The sequence below is a fragment of the Python bivittatus genome, unplaced genomic scaffold (assembly GCF_059951505.1).
Source record: "Python bivittatus isolate LINGU-HERP-01145 unplaced genomic scaffold, Pbiv_v1 ctg000480_np1212, whole genome shotgun sequence".
NCBI lineage: Eukaryota > Metazoa > Chordata > Lepidosauria > Squamata > Pythonidae > Python > Python bivittatus.
In genome coordinates, this window is record NW_028277075.1 from 14,085,512 (window position 1) to 14,106,805 (window position 21,294).

Consider the following 21,294-nt stretch of genomic DNA (forward strand, 5'->3'; position numbering starts at 1 on the left):
ATATTCCCATTTTCTTCATTTTTAAAATCAACTTATAATGTTGGCTGTTACTAACCAATAGTAGTGGGAACATGACCAAGCAGCGGTGCTTTGTGTAGGGGAAAAATGAAATTTCCTTGACTCATTTTAAACCTGTGTGATGAATTTCATCAGATACTCTCCAGTTTAAGAACTATGCAAAATGAGGGACAATATATTTCCCATTTGCATTTTCTAAAGTACTCATGGTTTTATATACACCTCCAAAACTCCTGAATCTGTGTTACAACCTGTTTTGTATCATTTGCCTGTGCTTTGAACAGATGGGGGCGGGAAGAGGGGAAAGTACTTACAATGCTACGGCCTTAAATTTTACTTTTTAGCCTGCTAAAAACAGACTTCTTTCAAAAAATGAAGTATAAAAGTATGAAATACAGACACAAAAAGGAAGAATAGATTACAGTATGAGAGACTGAGAAACCTTTGTACTAGTACTGCTAATGTTGCTCAGTCATTTGCTTAAACTGTAATCATATACATTATCACATCAAAATAAACCCTAATTAAACTCAATAGAACTCTTTTAAGTGGATGTGCACAGCAATTATGCTGATAAAACACATCTGGGCATTTTTTGTTCACTCTCTTCAGTGACCTTGGAGACATAACTGTGCAAACTGTGTGTATAAAAAAATCAAATACTTTTCAGCCACTATAATCTGACCTATTTTATAAACATTAACCAATCCTCCCTTATCCACTGCATTTTTAAAAATGAAGGTTTCATTAAAAGACTATTAGGGCCAAATTCACTTATTATGAATAAGACATAGGGAAATATAACTATTCACATTCTATTAAGTAAAATAACAGCTAGTTTTACACTGCTACCCCAATTCAGGTGAAATAGTACCCATATACTTTTTTCTTCAGATACTGAAATTACCCTAAGTTGACAGAAAAAGTGTATATATATATATAACTCAGAGAGCTGTAACAATCTCCTGGAATCAACACTTTAAAGCCGGCACAATGCAGTTATTAAGGGCTTGGGCTAGGAGTAGGGTTCCAGTCCATCCTCAGCCATGGAAGTTCACTAAGTGGCTTACAGCTACTCTCTCTCTCTCAGACCAACCTACATTATAGGGTTATTGTGGTGAGGAAAATATGTAACCTTTAGCTCCTGAATGAAAAATGGAATATAAATCTAATGAATAAATTCCAAACCCAGATACTGCTCAATCCTTGTATAACTATATTTCTGTACTGTAAATCTTACTTTAGGCAATTTTACCATATTTCAATTTAAAATATAAATATGTATTAAATATATTCCAATATAAAACTAGTTCTATTTAACCCCATAGCAGGATAGTAAATTGCATCTTGTAAGAGTAATAGCATCAGTTCATTCCACAGATAACAACTAAAAACAGCAAGTTGTATTCACTAGGGATTTTGCACTATTGGGAAACATTTACAATTACATACAACAGAACACCCCACAACATCTCGTACAGTTCTCTGCATCTTCTCCTATACTGTTCTGAAGGACCCCCAATCACCAGGAATTAAGAGGGATTTGATGTGTAGGAGGTAGAAATGCCAACACAGGCAAGGAGAGGGGCTTTCCATTAACACAAAACCACAATTGGATTTTGAATACAAAAGAAATGCAACCTGTCTGAATTTCAGGAAAGTATCTGAAGTACATGATGAAGTGGGAATCACCACACAGAGTGGAAAAAGATGAGGAATAGTGTAATTACCTACAAAATTTCCAGTGGAAGATTTAACTGGTTAGGAAGTCTTGCAGCAATCAACTGTATGACATTTTATGATTGGTAATCAAAGGGAAAGAAGTAGGAGGATGTTGATGAAATGTGTGGATATTATGAAGAGATCATTGCTTATATAGAAAAGGATGTAGATATGCAGAATGAACTCAGTAACCTGATAAACTGTAAATTAAAAAGGAAATTCCACTTCAAAGCAAACCCGTCTAAAAATCAATTCACTTGGGTACTACCATAGTTAGTCAAAAAGTTGATTCTTCATATAAGATGACCTCTGACCCCAAATGAAGATTTGATTAGAAAGAAAAGGTTTTGCTCCATATTTTCAGTAAATCCAATGATCCTTCTATTTTAAAGGTAATTTATTGGGGAAACAATTACTCTTCATTTCAGGTAAATACAGTAATTGCATACTTTTTCATATCTGATTAAAATTTACTATGTGGGCTTGGTTTTATCATTAGCCACCCCTGGCCTTCATGCGCTCATGTATGGCCTGCACCAGTCTTCCCAAGCCCTCCCCAAGCCTCCCCCACCCCCTGTAGCACCCCTGCACTCCTTACCTGGGACTCCAGCTGCTTCTTGCTTAATGACCCATGTATCTTGGGGTTATAACAGAAACCAGGACTGCCGTTGCTAAGCAATGCAGTCATGCGGCCTCATATTTTACAACTGCATTGCTTAGCGATGGCAGTCCCAATCCCAATTGCTGCCATAACCCAAGGACTACCCGTAATGACTTTTGGTGACTACATGGAGACTTCTATATAGTTTTCTTAGCATCAGTGCAGAAGTGGCTTACTATATTCTTTTTTTCCAGTCCCCCCCCTTTCCTAATTTTTTTCACAGCCCTGGAATTTCCTAGTCAGGTCCAACTCATCTTAGTTTTTCTAAAATCAACTAAGGATGGCTAGGTGCTGCCACCTACTGAACACGTTAAGGCTAGGCAACTAATGTGTCTAGCACATGAATAGCAAACTAGATTAAAATTATATTCTTCGGCATTTTTTTAAGCTGAGTTATAAGCACATGCAACAGTCTTCAAATCTAATATACTTCTCAACTCGCTTCCTGGTTTTGTCTGTGGAGCTCTCTAAAACACATGAGGTAACAGGTTGCTATGGGAACTTTGGTTCTATAACTATTATATAATGATGACTAGCTGAGACAATTCCTGGCATTTACTCAATTCATAGATACTTTAATGATGCTTCCAGTCATATAGAAGAACTGCTGATGCAAAAGAAAACATAAACTCAATCTTCCTAATGTGAAAGGGATTTCCTACTCTAATACTTGATACTACGCCAACAAAAGCTAACTAAAATCATTAAACTGCAAGCAGTCCATATTAAGTAAGTATTTACACTAGTACACCATTACATACTCTGGATAGAGTAGAAGCTTCATACAAAATTTGCAATCAAGATCAAATATGTGCAGTTTATTCAGAGTTACAAACATCAGGAATTTTTCCCAAGAAGTGAAGATGAGGCTTATACTTACACATAAATACCCATGGCCTTTCTATATAAACACCATGGTTTTCTGTAATTTTCAGAAGTAATTAATGGCTTCCCAAATTTACAGCATACACTGTCACACCTAAACAGGATTATTTTCTCCTTGAAAAAAGGGCAATTAAAGCATACTAAATCAACATGCAAAAGCAAAGGAAACTTTGCCCAGAAACCTATCTTAAAAGATTCTTTTAATTAAAAATCTAACTATAAAGTTGACATGCTGCGAAGCAAAACAGGACCTTCTACCAGATTTCTTTGCAGGAATACCTTGGAGAGGCAAGTTTATCTTCTTTGAAGTAGATGTTTTATGACTGGCCATGCCCATCATGGGGGAAAAAAAAATCCGAATGTGCTCCCAGCCCGCAAATGATACCTATTCCTATCCTATTTATCAGAGTCCACTCTCTCCTTCCTCTATATCCTCATTTGAACTCAAAGAACCAGTTTTCTCCTAAAACTCTTCCAGAGATTATCCCACCTCAGTTTTATTGTTAATAGGCAAAAGGTAGCTGCAGGGTTAGGGAATGACACAGAATGGGAAAAAATTCCCAAACTGCTGGGCTAAAGGTTAATGTGCAAGAGACGTAAATGAAAATGCCTCATCTGAGAAGGAAAAGAAAGAGACAAAAAAGCAGTGCATGAGTCACTTTTTTAAATTCCCTGATCAAACCAGGAAGAAACTTGCTGTGTACAAGTGGAAACATAGTTTGGTTGCTATAGCAGCCAACTAAACATTGAGCAATTGAGTTTGTTATTTTCGAAGTATAAGCAGAGTCTGTCCAGTATTGCAAAAAGGTGCGAAACAGCATTTGCTTCCTTAAATGAAACGCTTATGAATACTTCTGAGGCTACGTGAAGGCGTTCTCCAGAATTGGCCCTCCATGTCAGACATCCTCCTCACATTAGTGTATTCTGTTTTTTTGTCACATAGACCCAAGGCTCTTCAGCTTCTCTCCAAAAACACTTTTCTTCCAGCTGGACTCATTTCTGATATCAGAGCCCAACTAGGAAGGGAGCAAGAGACTGAAGCTCAGGAATTTCCATTCCCCACCACCCACTTGTCCTTTCTACCTCAACCACTTTCTCCTGACTAGAAGCCAAAGGCCACCTGTGCTGGCAGCAGAATGGAGTGACAAAATGTACTTTTCCAGTTCGATCTACTTTTTGCTCCCCAACAGAAAGCTGCCATTTTTCTACACCATAAGACAGGAGACGAGAAGAAGACAAGGACGATAACTTTGAGGGAAAAAAATGCCTTTTTTTTCTTTAGTCCCCTCTAGTGCTGCTGCGTTGTCAGTAAGAAATCTCAACCCCCCAGATACTTCTCCTTTTTAATTTTTTAAATTGCTTTTATTAATTGAATACAGAAAAAGAAAGAAAGAAAGAAAACAATTAGATGAAGTTATAAAGAAAAAAGGCAAAAACATGCAGGCGTAGATTCATGGGTAGGTGTACATATATAAAAATTCTACGTAAGCATTTCAATAACTTTTTCATTTTTGGAAATTTCATTATCATCCATAGCTAATCTATGTTGATAAGCACACAGTTCATGGACCCATTGTTGGAGCCACCCATTTATCTTTCTAGTGTTGAAAATTAGCAACAAGTAGGGCCAGAGAATCCATTTTCGTTGTCCAGATGCCAGTTTCCACCCAACAGGAATATACTTCAAAATAATATGAATCTGAGAATATGTCAGGATCCACGCAAGCTAGAAATCTTAGTTTCATTTAATTTAGGCCAGAAATGCATATTTGACAACTAAATGGTTACGTGTTAATTAGGGGCTTGCTTGCTTGTTCCTGCCATAGAAGTTAGGAGAAGGGGGGAGGAAGATGCCAAGCCAGGTGCTGCTGTTATCTCTGCAGAGGCACCAACAAGGTCAAGCAACCGTGAGACCATGCTATAGATGCTGTACATTTTCTCTTAATAAAGAAATCTTTAATAGAACTAATTAGACTCCAGAAGATTTATTGAACTTTGGAAATGAGTGTGCAGACTGACAGAATATCTTGTCTCACAACTGAGTTAATGCACGTAACATCTTCCTTCCAAAGAGGAACAATTATAAGACACTATATAAACATGTGTTTAAATGAAAGTATTAATCTCATTGCATCTCCAACAACATGACAATTTACTCAAGCCTTTTTATATAAGCCCAAAGGAATCCCAGAAATCCAAAACAGTATTTTTTGTTGAATAAGAAATAGTCCAAGATCTACTGACACTTATCTCCCAGTTCAGTAACTTGCTTAACTTTCTGCTTTGAGCAGAAACTCAATGACATGGCACAGCTAAATTGGTCTTTTGAAGACATTCAGTACACAGAACTCAAGGTCAATATATTTGTCTGATCCAGGTTTTAAATTCTAAGCCTTTTCCTCCCACCTTTCCAAGTCAGTAAAAAATTGGCCATTCTTTTAATTCTCTTAAGACCAAAGGACATCTGCTCGTTGTTTATGTAATAGTTCAGTCTCACCTGGGAACCACCTGTCTCAGCTTTACCAGCTTTGTTCCTTAGAGGCAGTGACTCAGAATCCAGCCTTCCCCATAACTCGCCCTGGTCTCTGGAATCCCCTCTTCGGAATTTATTTATCTATGTATACATCTATATACACATTTACAGTGGTGCTTAAAAGTTTGTGACCCCTTTTGAATGTTCAATATTTCTGCATAAATATGACCTAAAACATGATCTGCTCTCCACACAGGTCCTAAAACTTGATAAAGAGAACTTAATTAAACAATTAGTCAAAAACTTTATACTTGTTCATTTCTTTACTGAGGAAGGGTGGTGAGGTCCATTTCTCCTTGTTGGTGCCACTGGAAATTGCCCTCCTGCAGGGGTGGTACTGAGCTGAACATGGACCAACCAATGTCAGGCTCAGGTGACAAGCCAGTCGGTAAATTTTTTTGTCACAACTAATGGATCAAGAGCCATATACAGTGTTGAACAATGTTAGGGCATCCCCCGGAGGTGACGCACATTGGCCTTGCCTGAACATTGTGATAAGTGGGCAAAGGCTACCAGTTCAAGAAAGAAGCTAGCTCAAACATCACAATTATGCATTGCCACACTGAACATTGGCACCTTGACTGGACGCAGCTGTGAGCTAGCAGAAATGCTAAAGTGACACAAGGTGGATATTGCGTGCATACAAGAAATGCGTTGGAAAGGCCAAAAGTCTCGTGATATTGGTGAATGATACCAACTAATCTACTACGGCGTGTCCAACAAAAAAGGTGTGGCTATCATAGTAGGCGCTGATCTGCACAGCTATGTTGCTGAGGCCCGACCGCCTCACGTTAACTGTCATCAACACTGCTGTCCATCGATTACATGTTTTCTTGGCCTATGCCCCACAAACTAGATGTGACAAAGAAGAGAAAGAACAATTTTGGATGGAACTGCAAGATTGCATATCTACATGTCTGCATGAAGACTTGCTGCTTCTCTGCAGTGACCTAAATGGACATGTCAGATGTGTGCAGGAAGGCTACAACTGTCATGGAGGCAACAGATATGGTATGCGAAATGATGATGGACAGTGAGTCCTGGACTTTTCCAAAGCAAATGACATCATCATCACCAACATGTTTTCAAAAAGTGCGCCAGCCACTAGGTTACCTATTCCAGCAGTGACCACAACAGCCAGATTGATTTTGTCCTTGTGTAATGATGTAATCATCCCATCCAACTGCCTCGCCCTGCAACATAAGATGCTTGTTGCTCATATGAAGATCAGCAAGCATGCAAAGAGTGGCAGCAGCACGACAGGTCCAGAGAAAATCAAGTAATGGAAGCTACGAGACCACAAGGCAGCCATCTTAACCGCATCACATTTCCTCCAATCACTACAGGCTTGATTGACGCCACATGGATTGCTCTCCGCAAGTGCATTACCGCTGCTGGAATAATAACCCTAGGCACCATGAGCCCAGGTTGTCATCAAATTGACAAACAGGCGTGGCCCTGGATGGAGCAAGTGCAGCAGATAGTATGGGAAAGAAGGTGGCTAACAAGAACTGGTATGTGCAGAAGATGAACGAAAACTGGCAAAAGTACATCAAGGCAGGAAGAACGGCAAAGAAAGCTGTCAGAGGCCAAAGCCAATCACTATCGAGACTTATATTAACTGGACACAAAGGAAGGCGAGAAAATCATCTATCAACTAGCGAAAATATGCACCAACGTGGCAAAAGACATTGAACACTAGATGTCCTGTGTTAAGGACAAAAATGGATGGCAACTGCAAGATAAGCTCAAAATCCTGAAGCGCTGGCAGCAGCACTTTGACAAAATCTCTAATGTTGAATTTCCATACCCATCAATTCCTGATGGCTTGGCTAATGCTGGCTCAATCCTGCACATTACACCTGAAGAGGTTACCAAAGCTATCAGTGGCATGAAGAATTCAAACGTACCTGGCCTGGATAATCTACCAGCAGATGTCTGGAAGTTGAAAGAACTTCGCGGCACAACAGGTGACTGGCTGACAAACTTTGTCAATGCCATTGTGGACTCTGGCCACACGCCTGCTGACTGGGCCATGACTATCACAGTTCCCTTCTTCAAGAACAAAAGCAACCCAGCAGACTGCTCCAACTACTGACCAATCTACCTCCTGTCGCACTCAATGAAAATTTTTGAGCAGATCCTCAACCAGTGCCTCTGTGATACTGTTGACATCAGTATCAACCAGTGCAGTTTTGCCCAGATCCTTTAAATGTTCCTCATAGTGGTTTCCAGACCCTTCATTATACTGGTAGCCCTTCTCTGAACTTGTTATGACACTGTCCATTTTGAACTGTGGTGAATTAAGCATAGAACTCCAGAGGGGGTCTGGCCAGGACAGAATAGACTGGAACAATTACTTCCCCTGATCTAGATCCTATATTCTTGTTAACACACCCCAAGAAAGGATTTGCCTTTTTAACAGCTGCGTCACCCTACTGGTTCATGTTTAACTTGTGATCAGCAAGGATACCTAGAACCTTTTTACATGTAGTATTGCCTATCCACCATTCTTACATGTGCCTTACATTTTCTTAAACATTACATTCTATTTCTTTCTGTTAAATTCCACCCTATTTATTTCAGCCCACTGTTCAAATAAAACTATATTCAACTTTTGCCCCTCATTCCTTCAAGTATATGTAATGATCTTTCAAAATTAACTGTCATTATTAGATTTCCATATATATGTAAAAGTAATTATTCTCTTGCTTTATCCAGTTGGGACACGACCTACTCTTAAAATCAAGATCTTTGATGTTTGTTTCTAGTATTTTACTTCTTAAAGGGGGGACATGCTTGGTGCAAACATCTGAGTTACCTGAAGACACCTTTTATTTACATATCTAATTTTCCTAAATTTCAAAGCACAATAGGAATGAAGGTGCAAGCAATTTAATCATTTCTCCCATTGCTTCTGTTTCTGAGGATGCTTTTTTCCCTGCCCAGTTTTTCATGATAAGGCAAGGTTCCTGGATATTCTAATGCTAAATGGCAATTGTAGAAGTTAGATGCTAGTTTCCTTTTGGCAAACACTAGAACTGGAAGTAGGTGCCAGCAGGCAATCAAGAATGCAAGTCTCTAATAAGTAAATTTATGGCAAAAATTAATGAATCCTTAATGATTCATTAATTTTTGCCATTAAATGAAATGAAAGAATTCCAGCAACTGCTATGCACTAAAGTCCTATTTATAGTGAAATTAAGATTCAAATTCTTGTGCCTTTAGTCCCAAATGCTCAGAGAAATGGGCTTGAAGCTTTTCTGTGTTGGGTGGGACTTGTGTGGTAACATGCTAATCAGTTTTCAGGTGGTTTGCTTTTGACCTTGGCAGAAATAGCTCTCACACCAGGCCATTTAGACTGCAGAAAACATTGCCTGCTTTGGGGAAAAAACAAAAACATTATTATAGAGGTAGTCTTCGCTTAATGACCACAATTGGGACCTGCAACTCCATCACTAAGCAGCACGGTTGTTAAGCGAGACATCACATGACAGCGACTTGCGACTTTACTGCTGGCTTCTCCATTGATTCTACTTGTCAGAAGCCAGCTGTGAAGCGTGCAAACGGTGATCACATGACGCCAGGGACACTGTGACTGTCATAAGTGTAAGGACTGGTCATAAAGTTACTTTTTCAGTGCTTTTGTAACTTTGAACAGTCGCTAAGCAGGGCAGTCGTTAAGGGAGGTCTACCTATGCAGCTTTTCTAAACCTACCCTTATACAGAATTACGAGAATGACATACAGGAAGAGCCTGAGCAGTAGAGGGATAAGTTTTATCTATGTAAAATTAAGAAAGAACATAATTGTCATTATATAAAATTAAAACAAAATTCCTTCAAAGAGATGGAAAACATTTTGCTTTACCATTTAGGTCCTTTTAATTCCACTTGCAATATCACTGACTAAAGAACTTTCTCCATTTGCCACTATCATGCTACAAACATGCTCTGGCAACATTTTTTCCCTCTCATATTCCTATATGTAGCTTCAATCTCATCATCAGCCCATGAGTGAAATAGCCTTAAGCCATCCTTAATTATATCAGGGTTTATGTAGGGTTTTCTCCATTAAACATGAATGATATTGCGAGATGGGTAAAATTTGTTATTTTTAACCTGGTTAACCAGTAGTAGTGGGGATCAGAAGAGCAGAACAACATTTACTGGCCCATGTCAGATTGATGGGGTCATGCTCCCTCCCCTCTGGTCCCTGATCAGCCTCATTTGTCATCATTCTGCTGTTGTTTCCCTAAGGAGCTGAATACAGCAGCACAATGCTGATGTATTCTCAGAATTACACAATAGGGTTAGACTGCTTAACCAGCAGTATTGTAATTGCTTTAAATTTATGACCTCAATTGGTTTAGCGGGCTGAAAGTGTGAAACAGGAACAACCCATTCCCCTCCTGTTTACACAACAGCATGGAGGAATCTAGGACTAAAAGTGCTCTTCATATCTTCAGTCTATGTTGTGTGTGTGTTTTTTTAAAAAATTTATTCAGCTCAGTGTATGTTAGAATGGGGTCTATAGGAGGAAGGAAACAGGAAGAAGCCTAAAAACGGACAGCCATACAGCTGGACCTGCCCGATTCCTTTAGGGAGAGGCCCATGCAATGGTGTTAGCCTCTCTGAGAGAAGGGGTGGTCCCACCAACCTTGAAGGAGACAGTGGTGTGCCCCTTTCTCAAGAGACCATCACTGGACCCTTCCTTTCTAGACAGTTTTTCAGTCTCTAACTTTCCCTTTATGGGGAAGGTTGTTCAGAAAAAAGGTTGACAGCAGTTGCAGAGGGTCTTGGAGGAAGTATATTATCTAGATCAGGCCAAGGTCAGTACTGAGACACCATCGGTCATGCTTGTTGATAACCTTTGGCGGAGCCAGGATGGGGGTGATGTGTCCATCCTGGTGCTCCATCTTTCAGCAGCCTTCAATACCCTCAACCATAATATCCTTCTGGACTGGCTGCAAGGGTTGGGAGTGGGGGGCACCGTGCTGCAGTGGTTCGTCTCCTTCCTCAATGGTCAGTTTTAGTCAGCATTGACAGAGGGGAGAGGTCATGCCCACAGCCCCTCATGTGTGAGTTGCCTCTGGTTCAACACTCTTGCCCCTCCTGTTTAACATCTATATGGAACTGCTGGGTGAGGTCACCTGTCAGCTCAGGGTCCAGTATCAGCCGAATGCTGATGATACTCAATTGTACATATCAACCCTGGGCTGTGCAGTTCTCCATTCAAAACTAGTGTGCAATTTGGGGTCCACCTGGACTCAGCCACTGTTCAAAGAGCAACTGCTACACATGGTAGATCTTTGCATAGGTCCACCACTTGCACCCCTTCCTTGACCTGGAGGTCCTTCAGATGGTTACTCATGGCTTAGTCACTTCACGCTTGGACTACTGCAATGTGCTGTACATGAAGCTAAGAACTGTACATGAAGACCATCTGGAAGCTAGAGTTGGTTGAAAATGCAGTGGGGTGGGCAGTAATGTGCACTTCACTTTACACCCATGTGTCATCACTGTTTTGCAAACTGCACTGATTAGCAGTGAGCTTTCAGGAGCAATTCAAGGTGTTGGCTGTCACATATAAGCTTGTCATAGCATAGCATCTGGTTATTGGAGGGACTGCTTGTCTCCAATTGTTTCTGCCCATCTGGTACAATCTGGCCGAGCAGATGTGCTCTGGTCCCTTCAGTCAAATGTTGTCATCTTGCAGGAGTGAGGAAGTGTGTTTTCTCTGTTGAAGCATCTGCCTTCTGGAACAGCAGCCCCCCAGAGATACAAAGAGCTCCCACTCTTCAAATCTTAAGTCTCTGAAGACCTGGCTGTTCCCAAACCTGGGATTAGGGTGTTTGTGAAGCCCCTGACAAATTTTTCTGCATGTTATTCATGTGGTTTATCTGGGCAGTCATGTTCTTTTTAAAATTATGTATTATTTTAAATATTGTAAGCTGCCCAGAGTTTTTGAAGGTGGGCAGCCTCAAAATCCAATCAACCAATCAATCAATCTGTCAGGATGAAATGGCTGGTTTAAGCCTTTTCCAAAACATTTAAAAATCCTGAATCCCTCCCAAAAGGTTAAGCTGATTCTCTCATTTTGGAGAGACAATAACAAAATAGGAACTTCAAGGCTTTGAAAGGGTTTAGACATCTTAAACTTCATTTTAACACCAAGAAAATGCAAAATTGGGCATAAATATCACCAGCCACATTATTAGAAGCTCCCAAGCAGGTTATGAAGACAAAAAACATTCCCTGGTCTGAAAAAAATCTTATCTATCTAGAGGAGAAGCCCCTTCAGCCCACAGGATACCAATTTCTACTCTAAGCAATGAAATGTAGATGTAGACATTTAAAATAAAAACACATAAAAACACATGCAATTTCTTAAAACAAAACAATACTTACAGTTTTAGATGAAGGACTCAGGGGGGCTGTCTTGGCAACATTGAGGCCATCAATCACAACATCAAAAGGGGGATGTTTATTCACAAATCTCTGAAAACGTTCTAATTCCTAAAAATAGGTTTTAAAAGATAAAGAAAAATAACAAGTAACATACCTTATAGTAATCTCATAGATTAAAATTCCTATATTAAAATGTACTTGACATATGAAATATTTTCCATATTTAAAATGTATTTAAAATGTACATTCTAAAACAATAAATATTTGTCACAGATATTTAGGATAGAGTATCACTACTGTAATATGCAATGTTGAATTTAAAAAAAAATACAGAAAAATGTTGATACTGATATTCAAACTAGTTAGAATATGCCATCAACTGATTCACATCTAGTTAAATTTAAGGAACCAGAATTTACTGCTACCTCCAAATCGGTAAGCTCTGCAGCCAAGGCATATCATTTTCTTCTGTAGCAGTGGTTCTTAATTGGGGGCATATCCTGGGGGTAATGGAGCAATTTGTAATTGCTTGTTCGTTAGTCGAGGGTCCAATTTGGGACTGCTACTGCCCAGATGCTTGCATAAAACAACTGAGTCTTGTTTTTTTGTGGGGGTAATGACACCATTTGAGACTGGGAAAAGGGGTAATTGGGTCCAATAGTTTAAGAACCACTGCTCTATAGAATGAAAAATCAACTGTCCAAAACAAACGCACAGGAGAAAAGATGAAAGAAACCTCATGCAGCTTAAAGGCAAGAAGAATCATATGCCATGATTACACAAGGAAAATTTTGGAGCCTGGTATAATGTAAGCCAGTGTCTTTCCACATTGGCAACTTTAAGATGTGTGTCCACACATCTTAAAGTTGCCAAGGTTGAGAAACACTGCTGTAAGCAAAGAATTAGAAGGCACAAACACAGCTGAACTTAAGTAATTAGGCAAATATTTTGCTACAATAATATTCATTTATTTAATAAAACAATAGAATTCATGTTCTGTATTTCTGAGGACACTGTGATTATTGTAACGATAAAACTATTTTGCTGCCAGGAGGAGGAAAGCCTTCTGAACTTTTGGTTGCTTGACCCATTTACTGTAGAGGTCAAGAACAGAGGCACAAATGTCATTTTGGAGGAAAATAAGCTTAGGAACAAATGAGAAAATGCAATGTTAAAACTTTCTATGTAGGCCTAATTAGACAAAATCTAACATTAATATCAATCAGACTGAGATAAAGATGAAGTAACTCTACTGAATTCATTTGATTCACATAGGGTAGCAAAACAAGCTACTTGGATTAGGATATTATACTACAGCAGCACTCTTAGGTGTATTGTAGTTGCAGATTGTTAGTCTTGTCAATACAGTGGTACTTCGGTTCATGAACTTAATTCGTTCCATGACTCTGGTCACGACCCGAATTGGTTGCGACCCGAATCAAATTTTCCCATAAGGTTAATCCATTCTGACCCCTACAAATTTGGTCGCCAACCGATTTTGGTTGCGACTCGAATCAAATTTTCCCATAAGGTTCAATGTAATTACAGTTAATCCGTTCTGAAACATATGTATTTTTTTTTTTAAACCACAAAAATATGACACAACGTACAGTACGAAGAGAGAGAACGCTAACCTTGCTCGACGTGGCTTCTGGCGTGGAGGACAGGAAGGCGGGTGGGGAGGCGGTTATTGCTTGGAGGGAGAGTCCTCCTCCCTACAGGAAGCCACGACTATGTGTCATGGCAGGGAAAATGGCCGCGGATCCTGTTTGTCACCCGATCCGGCGTTTGCGAACGGAAGCAAAATTTTGCGAGCGGTGCTGTTCGTGACCCGAATTGGTTGTGAACAGAAGCGTTCGTGACCTGAGGTACCACTGTATTTGATGTAATTTTTTCCCCCAGAGCATTACCAAATTCCTCTAATTACCTATCTGGGAGATTTTAAGGTAAACTGTTGTAATCTGTGGCAAATAAGGTATGCTTAGTGACAGATCCTGCCTAAACATCTACAACATTTCAAAGCTCCCCACCCCCACTCCTACATATTAAATTCTGTATTAGACAGCAGAACTCTGCAAAGCATTCAAATGATATTTTATGAAGCACCATTCCTTGAAGCACTAAGGCAGCTATATTCTCTGGAAGGCTCAGCGCAACTGCTTTGAATGCTATCCCAGATTGTCTGCATGCACATGCAGGCATTTCCATGGGGACCATCTCTGCAGCAGCCGTGTATGAATACACATATGCAGAGATAACCTGGAAAAGCTCCTGAAGTAGCAAGCACTCCAGTGCTTTCAGAACAGAGCTTAACAGTTCCCATATAATAGACAACCCTTTCCTAACCTTTGCATTTATTTAGTTCCTTGTATACTTGATTCTGTTTTTGTTATTCACATCTCCTCTTTAGGTTTTTATGAGAAGTCTTGACCTAGCTTCATCATTTCAGAAATTTTCCACTGAGCCATTAAGCTTGACTCCCAAATGTATATCTATTTGGGGTTCAAATCTAGCATGTTCTCTTCTCACATTTCCCTTTGTGTAAAGGTCTTCTATTCTGACACTATTATGACTGGCAATTGCCTGTTTTAAATTTTCTACATTCTTGCCCTGGGAAATATGTAGCTACTAATAAATCCCTGACAGGAATAAAGTTGAATGGAATGATAACCAAATATTGTCCCAGACTGTTTAGAAAAATGGGTGCCCCTGGAGTGGGCAAGGATGCACTGTAAGGAAGAGGGGAAGGTTCTCATAACCAATTTGTAATCCAAACATCAGGTTTCTCATATACAAGAGACAGTGTTCTCAAAACAAACATCCATCTACATCAATATCAACTTCCTGAAAATCTGCCAAACCACACATGGACTATCAGAGAGAACCAATCACAAAGGCAGCATGATTTCCTTGTCATCAAGCTGGAATACAATTATGCCTTCCAAGGTTAGAAGGTATAAAAAGAAAAGGTGAAAATCTCAGTATCTGAGAGATAAACAATCCAACGAAGTATTTGAAGAGGCTAGACACAATAGAAGCTCCCACCACCTTCCTCTTCTACGATTAGCTACCTTAAGAGCTGATCGCCCCAAGAGAAAACTGTATCTAACAACTTTTACTCTGATGTGGTGATAAAAACATGACTGACTGAAGGAACAGAGATTTACTGCTATTTAAGAATGGAGCATGAGTGAAGTTTCAGTGTTGTACTATCTGGCTGTCTTATGCTTCTAAGATTGTTGTGGTCCAACCCAAACATATGTTTCAGATATTGCCAGCTCTCTGCTTGAAATGAAATGTGACTGTTTCATTTCAAACATGGACTGAAACACAAGGCAGAAGTAGGTTGAGGGGGGAGGGGGGAGACTGGGGGAAGGAAGAGTATAAAAAAGCCAAGGGCATTGGCAGTGGCTGAGGGGAAAGACAGAAGGGACAAAGACAGACAGACAGACACTGGGATGACCAGGGACGGGCAGGCTGGTAGAATATGTCATGTTGTGAGCCTGTTTATTAATGCTGCAACCATCCAAATAAACTGGTAAGGAGGGAAGGAAAGGAGCTGGGAGTTGGGTCAATGGGGTATGCCACACTAAGTCAGCAGCAGCAGCAGCAGCAGCAGCAGCAGCAGCAGCAGCAGCAGCAGCTGAGGTCACCATGGATGAGAGGGAACGGATGGGAAGATCAGGAGAGAAGTAGACAAGTTGGATATGTGGTGCTGGAGTACCAGCAGTGGCAGTGGCTAAGGGAAGAAAGGCACTCAAAGATGAACAGGTAGGTTGATGGGCTTTGCTGCTCTGGGACCTGCTAAGGGAAGGAGGGTAGCAAGGGGGTGACATACTTCAGCCTCACCCTATTCACTACATCAGGATTTTGCTTCATATATAATTTGGGGGGAAATGTGGTTCTGCTAAACCATGGCGGACCCAGAATGCAACAGTCTGTTCCGGGTCCAAAATAAAACATTTTGGTGTTATATATTGTTGCTTGTTTATTCAGAGGACAAGTACATAATGAACACATAAATTTTATGTAACAATAATATCTTTCAGTTGTTTCTCTTTAGAGAGTTACATCAACAAAACTCCTCAATGCTAATAAACTAAAAAAAAATGTTTGGCTTGTCACAAAGTGCTGCCAAACCCTCTTTTTTCTTTTCTATGTATCTCCTTTTCCTTTCTCTATTTTTATTCTGTCCAACTGTCAACTCTCTCTCTCTCTTCTTACTCCACCTCTAAGCTAAAAAAAGAACACTCCTGCTGGATAAGGCCAAGATCCATTATAGTCCAGCATTTTGCCCCTGGTATGATCACAAACAGGATAAAATATTCATTTCCTCTTTATTTGTATATCTTGTATTTCCTACAAGAGCTCAAGGTGGTTTCCATGTGGATGTCTCATTTTAGCAATTGTTTGAGGTAGGCTGTGCTAGGAGAGAATGAATGACCTAAAGTTCCCCAATGGATTTCCATGGCCATGACTGGACTTGAACCTGGGTCTGTTCAAAGCCTCCCCAATCTTAGACCAACAATTTAACCAATACACTCCTCAAACTCCACTATACCACACTAGTTCCACCATGCTATGCCTTTTCCTTCACTTTTCTCCTACGACTGGTATAAGGAGGCATGCTTCCTGCATCTTGGATATAACATTGCCTTTTCAAGACAGATAGCCTTTAACAGATTCATCCTCTATGAATTTATCTAACTCCTTCAAACACCATCAAAGTTAGTAACCATCACCACATTTTGATGTAAAGAAGTCCACAGGTTAATTATGCAATCTATGAAAAAATATTTTATCTATACTAATATCTTTTCAATTAGCTTCATTGATATTCTTGATCCTAGTGACTTCCAGTGGAGGCATTGCTAGCTAAACATGTCTCCAGGAGAGCGGAGATGACTACCGTGGCAAAGACCAGCTCTTTAGAACCTCTCTGGACAAGGAGAGGATGGAAGATTCCCCACATGCGCTCCAGATGGCTGCTCTTCCCAGAGAGCAGGTTTGAACACCGGGAGACAAAGGGACCAATCATCAAGCTCACAACCACGGTGGAGCCTTTTAAAGGGCACTAAGTTTGCTAACCTCACTTCAAATCACATCTGGAAATTGCTTATCTAACCATCTTAAAAGCTATTATTGAACTTCAGAACAAGCTTGAAAAGCCATCTGGTGGCTTTTCTTCATTTCTGAACAACAACAAAAAAATTACTATCAGTTTAAGACCTTATAGAATTTGAAATAAATGGCAAAAAGCTAAATAAGATTTTGAACCAAAAAAGTTATAAATGGATGAAGGGTCCAGACAAATTCGGAACACTGAAACTTACTATAAGATTTTGGAACTAACTATATAAACAAACATCTTTCATGGGAACCAAATTATTTTGTGTACTGTAAATCATAACAGAGATTAGAGACTTTAATTGGACACTAGAGGGGACTAAAGATTCCAGGCAAAAAGAAAAAAAAGCCTGCTTTTGGTTTTGATTAGGATTGGGATTTACAAAATCATACAAAACATTATAAAATTAGTAGCCACAATATTAACAATATCAGTAACAATGTCTGCTTCTAGGGGTAGACTATGTCTAAAGGATGTTAATGAAGGAATGACAGATGTGAAACAAGTCTTGCTTGATGCAGAAATAGTAGAATTGGAAATATTGGATTAAAAAAAGTGTAGATTACAAGACAGAGAAGGCATTTAAAGTGGAAATACAATTGACAGGCCAAGAGAATGACCCAGATAAGGACCCTTTACTAAACGTACAAAGGAAGCTGGCTGAAGTTTTAAAAATTAAAGGGGAAATACAAAAGATATACCAAGAGAATGACCCGGATAATGTCTTTTTACTGGATTTACAAAAGAGGCTTGTTAAAGCCTCGAAGAAGCCTTTGTGATAGGACAAAGAAGAACTGAAGAGAGATCAAATCAAACAACAATATTTGAATGAATTACATTAAGATTTTTCAGAGGTAAAAGAAAGGAATATAAAGTTGGTTTATTTGATCAAGGCCAAAATAAGACATGTTTTTATGAAATTCTGGCAACCCTTTACAGACTTTTTGACAGGATTGAAAAGTTGATGTCTTACAGATTTGCTTATAGGTAAGGGATGGGTTGTGGGAAGAAGAGAGATCTGTTTGTAACTTTATAGGGGGTGAAGAGCTACCAAACTTGATTATACTTGTGATGAAGATTGAAAGTCACTATTTTTCTTTATCTTACTCTTTCCTTTTTTTAAACTTTTTTCTTTCTTTGCACTTTTTACTCTCTTTTTACTTTACTTTCTCTCTCTTTTACCTTCTTTTACTTTCCTTTCTCTCTTTTACTTTCCTTTCTCTCTTAGTTTGCATTAGTTTTTTTTACTGTAATTTAAATCTTTAAAAAAATATTATAGATGTCCCTGATTCTAGTGTTTGGAGAGGTGGAAAAAAGTTTCAGTCATGTCTATTTTTTAACCTATTAGCAATCTATATAGCATTAGTTTCTCACCTTATGACCATAAAAGCCTTTGATGAGAAACTTCATCAACAGGTAATTTTTTTTTCAAAAACCCTTCTTTTTCTATGTGCTCAGTGATTTTTCTTTGATTATTGTTTCTACCAATTTGCCCAGAACAGATAAAAGAGACTTCCTGACCAATTCTTGTAGCATGACAACAACTTTTCTTATAAAGAACTTGGCAACTAATATTTTATTCACACTCTAATAGAACAAAATACCCTTTGTCACAAGTATATCTATCTTATAACAATAAAATTCTGTTGCATGTATAGTACTGGATTGATATTAGGCTTGCCTTCAAATACCCCTTTCAAAAAGTGCACAGGGCTGAATCAGCATGGTTTGTCAGGAATAAAACAAATTAAAGGAAGTTGCAGACCTCTTCCCCAGGTCCATAACCCCAGGCAACTTTCTCATATACCAATGATTTAATTCTTTTGCAAATAGTCCAGAAAAATGGACACAGCATACTGAAAACATCAAGGGGAATCCTAGCAATTGCTCTATTTCTCTATAGAGTGGAGACAATGGGATTTTTGTTATTCCAGCAGCAGCCATATCTCAAGGCGGAAGGGCTCTGATTGAATGATGATTTTTGTGTTCCCTATTGGAGCTGTAATTAGCTTACAGTTGGGTTTTTCAAACTTTGCAGATCTCTGACCTCCTAACATGATAAATGAATTTGTATGATTCCCTAGCTAGTTCAGGTAGAATGGAGATGAATTCTGACAGTGATCCATCTTTACACGTACAACCTATCAAGCTTCACATGCAAAGCCAGAACTTGGTAATGACTCACTCCCTGCTTTGCTTGGAAAAACCCATAGGCAGGTTGTCTAAGCAAAGCCATGCAGAACCTCCCCAAATCTGCACCCCTCCCCAAGAGTCACAACACATCTGGAAGCCCTGGGCTTATGGTGTTCTCTTCCTTTTTTTCAATGAACCAAGGTCAATACTAGTGAAGGAGATCACCTTACCAACTTCAGAACTCTTTGGAAGTACTAGAGAGTGGAAACACTGTTATGTAGAATGCCTTAGTTGTGATTTCTGGCTGTACCTGAGTGGTGCACTTCTCCCTTGATGTTATCTCTGAGACATTATTTAGAAATCAAAGAATAATATTGAAATTAACCCAAGTTAGTTTTTAGTGCTTGTCTTAGATATAGTTTAAAAAGGGATTGTTTGCAAGGATAACTATTAGGGTTAAAAAATTCTATTACATAAGGATTAAAGTAGAGTTAGTAGTAGGTTTTCTTGAACTTTGGCTGAATTTGGCATTAGGGTTAAGAGAAAAATTAGGATTAGTGTTATATGTGAATTGTTTCTAATTTTTAAGGTTAAAAATTCCTGCTGGCACAAGGGTGAAGGCTGGGTTATGGTCAGGTTTTCTTAAACTCTGTAGTTGAAATTTATGCCAGGGTTTTGCTTTAGGGCAGTGTTTTAATGTTATTTTGACAGTCTATCATAATTATTTTTTACTGGGGAACCATTGTTCTAATCTAAAAAGCTTAAATTATTGTAGTTTTTCTCCCAGGAGAGTTGCTTCAACCACCAATCACCTTTCTGCACTTTTTAAAATTATGTATTATTTTATTAAGGTATGATGACGAAAACTAAACACAATGCTTCAAACATGGTCTCATCACAGATTTGTTGTTGTTGTTTAGTCGTTAAGTCGTGTCCGACTCTTCGTGACCCCATGAACCATATTGCGCCAGGCCTTCCTGTCCTTCACTGCCTCCCTGAGTTTGCTCAGTTTCATGCTCATTGCTTCAGTGATGCTATCTAACCATCTCATCCTCTGCCGTCCTCTTCTCCTTTTGCCTTCAATCTTTCCCAGCATCAGGGTCTTCTCCAAAGAGATCTCTCTTCGCATTAGGTGACCAAAGTATCTGAGCTTGAGCTTCATTATCAATCCTTCCAATGAGCAATCAGGGTTGATTTCCTTTAAGATTGACTGGTTTGACCTCCTAGCAGTCCAGGGGACTCTCAAGAGTCTTCTCCAGCACCACAGTTCAAAGGCATCAATTCTTCGGCGCTCAGCCTTCTTTATGGTCCAGCTCTCACAGCCATACATTACTACTGGAAAAACCATAGCTTTGACTATGCGGATCTTTGTCGGCAAGGTGACGTCTCTGCTTTTTAATATGCTATCTAGGCTTGCCATAGCTTTCCTCCCAAGGAGCAAGCGTCTTTTAATTTCATGGCTGCAGTCTCCATCTGCGGTGATCTTGGAGCCCAAATAAATGAAGTCTGTTACTGCTTCCATTTCTACCCCTTCTATTTGCCAGGAATTGATGGGTCCAGATGCCATGATCTTAGTTTTTTTAATGTTGAGTTTCAAGCCAGCTTTCGCACTCTCCTCTTTCACCCTCATCAAGAGGCTCTTTAGTTCTTCTTCACTTTCTGCCATTAGGGTGGTATCGTCCGCATATCTGAGGTTGTTGATGATTCTCCCTGCAATCTTAATTCCGGCTTGTGATTCTTCCAGCCTGGCATTTCTCATGATGTACTCTGCATGTAGGTTAAATAAGCAGGGTGACAGTATACAG

General features: G+C 39.4%; 1 protein-coding gene across 2 annotated transcripts in view; it reads right to left on the minus strand.

Moving 5' to 3' along the window:
- PRORP (protein only RNase P catalytic subunit) overlaps positions 1-21,294 on the minus strand; it is a 56,205-nt gene that overhangs the window by 14,701 nt on the left and 20,210 nt on the right. For both annotated transcript variants that reach the window (XM_088145369.1, XM_088145370.1), the window contains exon 5: positions 12,229-12,336. In XM_088145369.1, coding sequence (XP_088001495.1) covers positions 12,229-12,336 — 108 coding nt within the window. The remainder of the gene's footprint in view (positions 1-12,228; positions 12,337-21,294) is intronic.